The 12748-nt window shown below is 39.5% G+C and overlaps 1 protein-coding gene across 1 annotated transcript in view; it reads left to right on the top strand.

Moving 5' to 3' along the window:
- The window catches only part of LOC126457169 (disks large homolog 5-like), a gene marked incomplete in the record, with an annotated part of 184697 nt that overhangs the window by 124466 nt on the left and 47483 nt on the right, over positions 1-12748 (top strand). Inside the window, 1 exon segment of the mRNA XM_050093253.1 lies at positions 11088-11310. Within this exon segment, the coding sequence (XP_049949210.1) occupies positions 11088-11310 (223 nt within the window).

The following is a 12748-nucleotide window of genomic DNA, read 5'->3' as shown; positions in this document are numbered from 1 at the left end:
TCTCCTTTCATCAATTAAATTCAATATTTCTTCTGTTACCCAAGGATTTCTACTAGCCCTAGTCTTTTTACCTACTTGATCCTCTGCTGCCTTCACTACTTCATCCTTCAGAGCTACCCATTCTTCTTCTACTATATTTCTTTCCCCCATTCTTGTCAGTCATTCCCTAATGCTCTCCCTGAAGCTCTCTACAACATCTGATTCTTTCAGTTTATCCAGATCCCATCTCCTTAAATTCCCACCTTTTTGCAGTTTCTTCAGTTTTAATCTACAGTTCATAACCAATAGATTGTGGTCAGAGTCCACATCTGCCCCTGGAAATGTCTTACAATTTAAAACCTGGTTCCTAAATCTCTGTCTTATCATTATATAATCTATCTGAAACCTTCTTGTATCTCCAGGATTCTTCCATGTATACAACCTTCTTTTATGATTCTTGAACCAAGTGTTAGCTATGATTAAGTTATGCTCTGTACAAAATTCTACCAGACGGCTTCCTTTTTCATTTCTTACCCCCAATCCATATTCACCTACTACGTTTCCTTCTCTCCCTTTTCCTACTCTCGAATTCCAGTCACCCATGACTATTAAATTCTCGTCTCCCTTCACCACCTGAATAATTCCTTTTATCTCATCATACATTTCATCAATTTCTTCATCATCTGCAGAGCTAGTTGGCATTTAAACTTGTACTACTGTAGTAGGCATGAGCTTCGTGTCTATCTTGGCCACAATAATGCGTTCACTATGCTGTTTGTAGTAGCTTACCTGCACTCTATTTTTTTTATTCATTATTAAACCTACTCCTTCGTTACCCCTATTTGATTTTGTATTTATAACCCTGTATTCACCTGACCAAAAGTCTTGTTCCTCCTGCCACTGAGCTTCACTAATTCCCACTATATCTAACTTTAACCTATCCATTTCCCTTTTTAAATTGTGAGTGGTTGAGTGGTTATTGCATATTGTCATCGAAAATAGGTAGTGGTCACATTAATGTGATGGGGCTGTGTATATAAAATCACTTTGTCACTGGAAGACCGAATGTAGTGTTGCAGTGGTTAACCCACTGCTCCCACGTTTGGTAGGAGGAGGCTTCAAATACTCATCCGGCCTTCCTAACTTAGTTTTTGCACGGCTACCCTTAATCAACCAAAGCAGTTGCTGATATGATCCCTTTTAAAGGGCATATCTATTTCCTTCACCATCTTTGGACTATACAAATCAGTGCTTTGTCTGTGATGAGCTTATTGTCAAAGAGATGTTAAATGTTCCTCCCATCCTTCCTATATTGACTGCTGACAGTGAAAGCCTACAGACTACTGTTGAAATTCTATTAGAAAAATACGTATCAGAATATGTAGCTACTTGGAGAAACAATTAAAGCAGGCAGCCAGGTCACTTTTCTTAGTTATGAGTTATCTGGTTGCAGTGACTATGCATTAACATTCAACATTTTTGAGACTGAAGAGATGCTGAAATGATATTGCGTTAAATAAATATTCACTAGATGCAGAAGGTCAAGACAAAACAGAATGTAAGATATTCAGACTCACAGTAGTTAAGTATACAGGGTGGTCCATTGATCGTGACCGGGCCAAATATCTCACGAAATAAGCATCAAATGAAAAAAATACAAAGAACGAAACTTGTCTAGCTTGAAGGGGGAAACCAGATGGTGCTATGGTTGGTCTGCTAGATGGCGCTGCCATAGGTCCGACAGATATCAACTGTGTTTTTTTTTTTTTTAAATAGGAACCCCAATTTTTTATTACATATTCATGTAGTACGTAAAGAAACATGAATGTTTTAGTTGGACCACTTTTTTGGCTGTGTGATAGATGGCACTGTAATAGTCACAAACCTATGGTTAACAATTTTAGACGAACAGTTGGTAACAGGTAGGTTTTTTTAATTAAAATACAGAACGTAGGTACGTTTGAACATTTTATTTCGGTTGTTCCAATGTGATACATGTACCTTTGTGAACTTATTATTTCTGAGAACGCATGCTGTTACAGCGTGATTACCTGTAAATATCACATTAATGCAATAAATGCTCAAAATGATGTCTGTCAACCTGAATGCATTTGGCAATACGTGTAACGACATTCCTCTCAACAGAGAGTAGTAATGTTCGCACATGCATCAACAATGCGCTGACGCATGTTGTCAGCCGTTGTCAGTGGATCACGATAGCAAATATCCTTCAACTTCCCCCACAGAAAGAAATCCGAGGACGTCAGATCCGGTGAACATGCGGGCCATGGTATGGTGCTTCGACGACCAATCCACCTGTCATGAAATATGGTACCATACGCGAGCTGTGTGCCAGACATCCATCATGTTGGAAGTACATCGCCATTCTGTCATACAGTGAAACATCTTGTAGTAACATCGGTAGAACATTACATAGGAAATCAGCATACATTGCACCATTTAGATTGCCATCGATAAAATGGGGCCCAATTATCCTCCCTCCCATAATGCCGCACCATACATTAACTCGCCAAGGTCGCTAATGTTCCACTTGTCGCAGCCATTGTGGATTTTCCGTTGCCCAATAGTCCATATTATCCTGGTTTACGTGACCGCTGTTGGAGAATGACACTACCTCGCTAAAAAGAACGTGTGCAAAAAATCTGTCATTGTCCCGTAATTTCTCTTGTGCCCAGTGGCAGAACTCTACACAGCGTAAAAAATCGTCGCCATGCAATTCCTGGTGCATAGAAATTTGGTACAGGTGCAATCGATGTTGCTGTAGCATTCTCAACACCAACGTTTTTGAGATTCCTGATTCTCGCGCAATTTGTCTGCTACTGATGTGCGGGTTATCCTCGACAGCAGCTAAAACACCTACTTGGGCATCATCATTTGTTGCCGGTCATGGTTGACATTTCACATGTGGCTGAACATTTCCTGTTTCCTTAAATAACGTAACTGTCTGGCGAACGGTCCGGACACTTGGGTGATGTCGTCCAGGATACCGAGCAGCATACATAGCGCATACTCATTGGGCATTTTGATCACAATATTGACCTTTTCCGCAATTGGTAATCGGTCCATTTTAACACAGGTAATGTATCACGAAGCAGATACCATCCGCACTGGTGGAATGTTATGTAATACCACGTACTTATACGTTTGTGACTATTACAGCGCCATCTATCATAAAACGAAAAAAGTGGCCCAACTAAAACATTCATATTTCTTTACGTACTACACAAATATGTAATAAAAAATGGGGGTTCCTATTTAAAAAGTGCAGTTGATATCCGTTTGACCTATGGCAGCGCCATCTAGCGGGCCAACCATAGCGCCCTGTGGTTTCTCCCTTCAAGCTAGATGAGTTTCGTTCTTTGTAGTTTTTTCGTTTGCTGCTTATTTCGTGAGATGTTTGGCATGGTCACTATCAATGGACCACCCTGTATATTAGCAGTATTATGAAAAGGATAGTTGATACTCACCGTATAGGGGAGATGCTTGGCTGCAGATAGCACAACAACAAGACTGCCAGAAAGTGAGCTTTCAACCAACAAGGCCTGTGTGGGTGGGTGTGTGGGGGGGGGGGGGGGGGAGGGGGGGGGTGTAGAAGTAGTAATTTTAAATTTTAATTTAAGTTAAGAGAGATTTTTTAAATTTATTTTTTGTAGGCCTGGATCCTTTCCAAAATGTCAGTAATCAGTCTGATGCAACAATGTTGAAATTAAATACTAATACTTGCAGTAGAAGGCAATTACAAAATGAAGATATAACATGCTCCGTTTGTAATATGTAATTGAAAAAAGGAATCACTTTACAAATATGTGTAGAAGATACAAATAAATTTTCATAAAGTAGTGAAATTAGGGTTAGAAGAAAACAAAACTTATAAATTAAGCATTTTTGTACTTTCAGATGGTAGACAAAAACTATAGAAATAAGAGAACAGGAAAGGTACTGAAACTGTGTTTTCTGTGAAGGATTCTTCCTGGTTCAGTATTGTTGATGAAAACCATATTCCATGTTGTGTGGATCACTGAAGTTTCTAAATGCCAGCTATGTCAAAGTAGTAGATGTTTTTCAGCTCATTAATTTCCTTTATATCAAACAACAATGTTGCTTATTCTACAAAAGACTTGTGGAACATACTGCACATTTTGTTAAAGAAATTCTTTATCTCCACCTACTGCACTACTGACTGCCTGAATATACACTTACAAAATGCAAGAATAAACCTCTTAAACACAGGAATGTACATGAAATTTCAGCAAAACATACTACTAAGAAAACACAGGCAAACTAAATATCTAACTTGCTGCCCTGGAGATATGACACCAGTGACAACTGGAGCCAGATGAAATGGTGTTGGGAAAATATGTACCAAAATTTATAGCTACTTGGAGAAGCAGTTAAAGCAAGCAGTCAAACCACTGGCAAATTTTTTAAGTATGTTCGTTATTTAAGGTAGCTCCAGTAAATTAGTTAAGACTACTGATTGGATTTGATAACTCTGCTTGGACTTTATCTGGCCACTGCTTCGTTTTGGTGGAAGAATGAGTTCCACAAGGGAATAAATGAAGTGAAGTGTATTAAGATAGATATTCAGACTGATACAAAAGACATTGCTCTCTTGATTTTCAAGAAGAGTGTTACTGATAGATTTCAATATGTTGAAGATGCTTCTGTGTTTTGGCTCCCTGGAGAATACGAGTAGTCATCTAAACAGAACAAATGCAAGCATTAATACAGTAATGAAAAATGCTGATTGGTATACAAACACTGTAATGGATAAATCAATTCACTGTAAAGCGAAGCTGTGTGTAACCCCTCCCCCCCCCCCCCCAAACACACACACACACACACAGAAAAAAAACAACACTACCCTAACACAAGTGGACTGCAGTGCTGGGATAGTGTGTTTCTGTGACTGTGTGTAGTATGAAGTTATGCTGATTACTTTAAGAGCAAATACATAATAGTAATCCTAAGTCAAAGTAGGGACTGAATCTCTGAATATTTGAATGATTGGTGAGGTTCCTGACTAACTAATGTACCAACCCTTGGTATTCATCCATAAGCATCAGTAATCTGGACCTATGGTGATATGATTTTCAAACATTGACTAAGTCTAATCATCGTATCAAAACAGCCATAAAATGAGGAAAATATCCACAGCTCTTAGTTTTCTGTTTGTATTCTTATTTCATTTTGTTGTTGTTTGTACTTCATATTTTTGATTCAGAGAAAGGAGTTGAGTTTAACATTTATCTAAATGAGACAGTGAAACCACATTTATTTTATCCTTTCAGATGGAACTTACACACAAGTGGCTCATGCTGCAGTCCAGAAATCTGAAACTTTGTGCATTAAGCTTTCTTTCTCTCCTCCTTTTTTCATTTAAAGAAGTTTCCTCCCCAGAAGGCTCACAAATCTCTTGTGAGCATGTGCATGGTGAGCATGGGCATGGGCCCAGAGCCATTGCAGTATTTGTTCCTTGCCTGTGCTGCAACCTTACTCCCTGGCTATATCTTTCCTCAGACTTGGTCTATAGGATAGGTTCTTTGTTGGTAACTTGGCTTGCATATAGGACATATGGCTTTTTCCACTTTGTTAGTTTATTTCTTTTTACCAGACAATTATTTTTCAACATTCATTTCAGTTAAGTCGTGTTTGGTCCACACATCCAATTTTTTTTTTTAAGTGCATGCCAAGCAAGGTGGTCACCCTATACCCAGCATTATTGCCAGTCCAAGTGTGCAGGAGGAGGCAAATGGCTATCAAGCCATTCTTTGTAAAAAAAAATAAAAAATAAAAAAAAAGTTTGAAGAAATCTCTTTCCTCGTAAACTATGAAGTGGTCTGCCATAATTAAAACAGTGAATTTTTCTAAGGCCGGAGCCTTTACTCTTTTTGGAAGAAACTTGGTGACGTAGCTATCTATGTAACACCCCACAAGCATCTGAACGTGGTACACAGTATAATTTTTCACTGTTGCATAATGCTGCAGACAGATGAGGAATTATGCAAAAACCTCGAGAAGTGAGGGCAAGATTCATATGTCACATATGTCACATATGTCAAGGCGTGCCAGACCACAAAATTGGCACTGGAGCATTCATCCTTGCTCTTGAGGGGGATTTGCTATCTGAGAAAGATAAAAATCTTTGTTTAGCATTGTGATTTGTGGAGACTAGTTGGTCGCTTCATGAATACTCCCCATGTGAGGAACCACCATTCTGTGTTTGTGTGGAGATGATCACTCTTCTCGATCCCCTATTGTGGGTCTCCTTTTTTGTGCTGGTGTTTCTACTAGAGTGTCGGTTACTACTGATCATCTCGCACCCACTTTGTAATGGCGTTCTCTTCTTACCCAGCTACTTTTGAATATGTAAAAGACAGCCCCAGGCCTTGATCAGTGCGTAAGCCGATGATCAAACATTTGCGAGTGACTCACAACACCATCTATTCATATTTTGCAACTGTACTTGATTAGACTATGTTTTTCTTCTGTAACGGAGAGAAAGTGTCATCATCATAAACCATAAACCAGGCAGAAACCCAGTGTCCTTTACAGGTACCAATTGATTAGACTTTCCAGTGTGCTCTAAAAACTGCTTGAAAGGGTGGTAGCCTGATGATAATGCTGAGTTATTGAATCACAAGGCCTTTTGTCCCCCCCCCCCCCCCCCCCTCCCACCACCCACCCACCCAACCTACCCCAGTCATTTTCCATGAGGGACAGTCCAGTAGTGACTAGTGCATTAGGTTAATAACATCAACACGACAGGCTTTTTCTAACACCCAAACTACCAGATGTCGCCGATGCAGATTTGCTTTAACTGTTAGCATGTGAAACTGTTACAAGGGAGAACATTTTCCTGACATGTAAAAGGACTTTTTGGAGTTTGTAGCTATGTTTTTTTGACAGTTCACTTTAGCGTCATTGGTTGGAAGTAGCAAACCTCTAGAGTAAAAAGTAGCAAACCATTAGAGTACATTTGTATAGATAGGTATGGTGTTCTGTCTGACATGTGTGACAGGACAGACACCATTTGTGATGAACCAGTTAGTGCATTTGTAGTTTCACAGAATTAACTCAATTGGAACAAAAGAATAAAGAAACAATTGCATCACATATGCGGAAGTATTAATAGTCCCATATAACACCTCTGCTCAGTCATAATACAGTAAAAAAAAAAAAAAAAAAAATTGCCATCATAGGGGCTTGAACCCAAGCTCCGTGGTACAATGATCTAACACTCTACCAACTTCCCCAAAGAAGTTTTACATATCAGTTACTCATAGTTATGCTTTTCCTATTCTTCGTAGTTCAGGTGTTACTTTTAATTAACATATATGCCCATACTGCTGGATGACAGCACATAGTTTGAACTAAATTGGAGTTTTGGTTGATACCCTATCGACATTAAATGTTTGGTACTGATCTGAATGACTGACCTACATAAGGCCGGTAGGCTCCATCACATTTTGCCTACCCTCTGTGGCTGGAGCATTCAAGGCGCCCTACTACTGATTTTTATTATAAATTTTTCTCGCTCAAATCGTTTTGAGGTTAAAGTAGATAGGTCACTCTACTCCAGGTCCCAGAGAACAGCATTCCTCAGAGCTCCATAATGACTGATACACTCTTCTTTATTGCAAGCAGTGGGCTAACGTCCACTGTCAGAACAGTGATTACCCCTGTGCTGTATATCAATGACTGTTGCATTTGACATAGCTTCCAGCTTGTAGCCTTTGTTGAATGCCAGCTCCATGGAACCACTCAAAGGGTCTCCACTTGGACCTTTTCCTCCCACAAAAATGTGGATTTCTGCTGTCACACCATGTTTCATCCAAACCCAAAATTCAGCTTGGACACTGTTGTGCAGTTCAGATGTTTTTAACTCATAAAAGCTGACATGGCTGCTCCATATTCAACGACGAATATGTTATCCACATGCGAAAGCTTGATGCTACCTGCTTTCTCACCAATATCTCTTGTGGTGCAGATTGCATGCCTCTACTCTGTATTTGCCAGGTGCCGATCTTGACCCAACTGAATTGTGGTTGCCATCTTTATGGCTCAGTGGCACCTTGTTTTTGAAATTATTGGAGCCAGTACATGATCATGTAATGAGACTGGCTGCTGACTGACACCTCCTAGAATATTTCCATAGACAGGGGGGATCTTACTGCATTAATTCTAATGGTATCATCTCCCATGGTCACGATATGATGATTTCCTAATCATCTAACTTATCAGATTCTTCATATAGGGTGTGTTGACCTCCTGACTTCTGTCCTAGAGTGCGTTTCCCAATTGGAATGCACCTACAGACCCTCTGCGTGGAACTCCGCTTAGCTCCCAGTGTTTTTGCCATTCTGCTCTTTGGTTAGTACTCAGACCACATACTATGACAGATATATTTTAAGGACCTAAAGTTCTAGTCACCCCCATGACCTTTTAGCAGTTGTTTTTCTCAGTTCCTCATGGGTATCAGGTTATCATTTACACTGATGGCTCTAAAACGATAGACAGGATGGGATATGCTTTTACATCTCCTGTGAGTCAGGAGCAACATTTGTTGGTGGAAACATGGCATGCTTTTACGGTGAAGCTGGTAGCCATTAACAGAGCCCTAAATTTTATTAAACAGACCTCCATTGACTGTATTTTAATGTATAGTGACTCAACAAGGAGTCACTAGGCTATTGATTAATGTTAATCTTGTCACCCAGTGATTCAAAATTTTCTCTCTGATGTCGTCGTACTACCTGTTCAGTTGTCTTGCTTTGGGTTTCAAGCCATGTCAGTATCTCATGAAATGAACTGGCTGATTGTTTGGCTATTTATGCAGATAATAACACCTCTACTCACTCAGAGATGGAACAAGATCTGTTTGTCTACTGCACTCTCAAATAAATTCCAAACTATCAAGGAGATGATGGCTGTGCGGCATACCTCCTCCCATTCCTTCCGGAAGAATCCACTGTCTCGAGTTACTCTGAGTCATTCTTGTCACGTTAAACCATAGTTTTACTTTATGTAATGCACCACTCCCACATTGTGGTTGTGGAACTTACAGATGGGTCACATCCTGGTTGATTGTCTCCTCCTTCTTGCTATCCATCTCTGTGCACAGTATTCCAGTTTCTTTGCCTCTAATGTTGATGGAAGTTATATAGGGAAAGTTGAAATGGTCCTTTGTTTCCTCTGAGAAAATTTTTTAAGCATCTTTCAGGGCAGGGGGACTGATGGTTGGGTTTGGCTATCGGTGTTTGCTTGACCCTACCTCCTCTGCCATCTACCCTGGTCACACCTTTTTTCTTTTTTTTGTGTGTTTAAGTACTTTTAGATGTGATTAACCCTTTTTTATGCCACACACTGTTTTATTTTTTAAGGTGCCTCTTCATTATAGTACTCCAATGATGGCTAGGCCTTAAGGCTTCCTCATTCGTAATGCTAACTGATGATGAACGAACAGTTGAACAGGTTTCCTCCAAGAGAATGTGTACTGTTTCCATCTTTAATGCTTTCACCATAACAAATTTTGGGATGGCATAGTTGTGGAGGGGACAGCCCACTCCTCCTTCCCGCCACCTCCCCCTTGCGACTTGCTGAGTCCTATGGACATTTCACTGCACCCACCTACCAACCTGATTATTTCTCTCATCATCTTATTTAACTTTTGTTGGCCCCACTGGTGTTCATTACATTGTTAGCCTTTTCACTTTTTACTGTCCTCTCCACCCAGCTACATGGATTTATTCATTTATTTTGCTATTGTGTTGGAGGAAGTCAGACATGTAGGTGGTGTGTCTTGGTTGCAGATGAGCCCTAGGAGTCCTTCGTCTGCTCTCTAGTCCACAGACTGGCCCGTCCTACATAATTTTATCTTTCATGCAATTATTTCTCACATCTGGTATCAATATAGCTTTCATTCCTTGGTTTTGCCACTAACTTCACGTGCACCACCTCATTAACAAGAGACTGATGACATCACTGGTCCATCAACTTCCCAACCAACTTCTTTAAGAAGTTGGTACCTGTGAGATGATTAGTTTATGTAGTCTCATTGATGAAGCTTTGAACACAAACTGTGGTCCTAAATCTTTTGTTAGAGCTACCTCCAATTGTAGTTCCATGAGTAGTCCTTTATTTTTGTCAAAACAGTGAATTTCATTAAATGGTAATTCATCATATTGGGAGTACACAATAGGAGCAAAATGCTTTGCTAATGTTACGTCACATCACAGTGGAATTCTATAAGCAGAAATGTTCTTAGTGACATCTTCATTTGTAATGTATGTTAGCCTAGTGTTGATTTTGCACATACCTGCTTCAGCCTTTATAAGTCTGTGGTTCTTATGTTATGGTAATGATGTTGCCCCACCATCTCCCCTCACCACCACCCCCGTAAAGGAGCACTTTTTGCATTGCATTCATGCTATATCACAGGTTTATGTCAAAATGACTTTTTTATTTCAAGAATGGAAACCTGAGTTTCAGATTTGAGAGTGAGTTTTAGTTTTTAAGTAATGGAAGGAATGAAGGTAGCAACTCACCATATAGCTAAGGTTTTGAGCAGTTAATATATACACGCAAACAAGTCTGGAAAAGTTGCCAAGCTTTCAAACAGTGTTGTTTTTCAGAACTGACTAGTATTGAATACACATTCACTTACAAAGGTGCAAAAAGACATACACCTGCGCAGCTATATTTTTAACTCTGTAAGGAGACATTAATTGAAAGCCTAGCAATGTTTTCACATGTTTAGCTTTTGTTAGAAACCTTATGAAACAATAGCACCAAACTATTTACAGTGATTAGTGAATATATGCCTAAAATATTTTGTGTCAATGTTGAGAGCCCTCAGGATACACAATATGGCAGTATGTTTATGAAACTTGGCTCTATCCTTCAGTCATTGGCTGATAAAGTTTTGCTGACAAGATCGTTTCCTGTCACAAGTACATTTCTGAGAGAATTACATGGATGTAAATAAAAATGACTGTCTTGCTAGAACTACTATACATTTTTTGTTTAATGTTTTGTGCTCTTGGACAGTTCTGAATTTGATTTTTTTTCCCCTCCAATACTTCCAGGATACAATGAAATAAGAGACAAACCTGGTGACAGCTTTTATATACGAGCCATGTTTGATCGGATGGGAGACATGGGAGATCAACATCAGTTGCAGTTCCACAAAGATGATGTGCTTTATGTTGATAATACAATGTTCAATGGTGTTCCTGGCCATTGGCGAGCTTGGTTTGTTGGTGAAGATGGCCACATGCAGCAGTGTGGCATTATTCCCAGTAAATACAAGTTAGTACCACTGCATTGTATACTCTCAGTTAATAATGTAACTGAACTAGACATAGCTTTTCCCATTTGGAAGGACAAAATTACACATTTAATCATATTGTGAATACAAAAGATGGTGGAGCTGTGAAGGTTATTTATTATAACAACCTTTTCATGGCAAGAGTGATATGCAGTAATAACCTACAGAGTTCCAGAAATTCTTGCTCACATATTTAGTACCTCATCTTACTGAAAATTCACTTGACCCTCCATTTTCACTTGTAATGATATTCTTTCAAAATTCTCCAAGGAGAATTTTAAACAATTTTTCTGAAAATTTATTAAACATGATTGTTTGAGCTTTCCTCTCAAGTAGGTTGATGGATAATATATATATGAAACCTATATTAACAGTATAGATACTTTCTTTTAACTGTCTACATACTTTCTTTTAACTGTCTAGATACGTTGTTTTAACTGTCAGTCATATAACTCAATCATATGAGTTAAATTTGATGTAAATAACCTACCTCAACACAAAGGTAATAACAATATTCACAATACAATAATAGCGTAATAAGATTACCACTGACAGCCTTTACATATGACCAGAATTTTTTGAGTTATGTGAGAAGTCTTTTAATAAGATACTGCTATGGTAATCATTGAAAGCTTTATGCATTGTCATTTTGTCATTGACATTTTGACAGGAACAATTCATTTAGCATTTCTCTATCCATACTCTCAGCCACTTGTCAGTGCCTATTTTGTAGTAGTCTCTGTTTCTCTAGTAGTTTCTTAATAGAGACTATAAATCATGGAGCGCCCCACCCATGATGAATTGTTTTACTAAGTACATATCTTTCCAGTGCTTGGTCAACTATTGGGAGTGGCGAAGGCATCAGCAGTGGCCACACGAAATTGTGCACTACCAGAGTGGCGGAAGTGTGTGTGCTGGAGTGCACCAGATTGTGTAACTGGTTGAATTTGGCTTGCAGGAAGCAGTGGACAGGGTCAGCGCAGTGAGCCAGTGGATGCACTTAATAGGATATTGCCACCTGAGCCAAGGACCAACAAACATCGCGCCAGATACTGCTGTCTGAGCCGAGGAAAGAACATACATTGAAGATGGGGTCTGCAAGCGGTGTCCAGGCAGAGGTGGGCAAGTTTTGGGTCATGTTCCTGGGTGGCGCTGAGTGCCTTGTAGTCCGGAATGAAGTGATGGGGCAGGTATGATTGAGGCGTTTGGTGACAATGTTGGCAATTTCCACAATGTGACCTGTGTCTTTCATGATCTTGGGGTTGAACGACTTGTCAGAATTGACGTGGGAAGCACTGATCAATGTCTTTTGAGAGAGCAAGCATTATAGGCTCCTGATTGGTGAAGATTGTGAAGTGACAGACCTCCAGTGATGGCTGAAAGTATTTGATTGCCTCATAGATGGCAATGAGATGCACT

Source organism: Schistocerca serialis, chromosome 2 (genome assembly GCF_023864345.2).
Source record: "Schistocerca serialis cubense isolate TAMUIC-IGC-003099 chromosome 2, iqSchSeri2.2, whole genome shotgun sequence".
In the NCBI taxonomy this organism is placed as follows: Eukaryota; Metazoa; Arthropoda; class Insecta; order Orthoptera; family Acrididae; genus Schistocerca; species Schistocerca serialis.
Note: the sequence above shows the minus strand (reverse complement) of the source record. Positions and strands in the feature narration are given on the sequence as shown.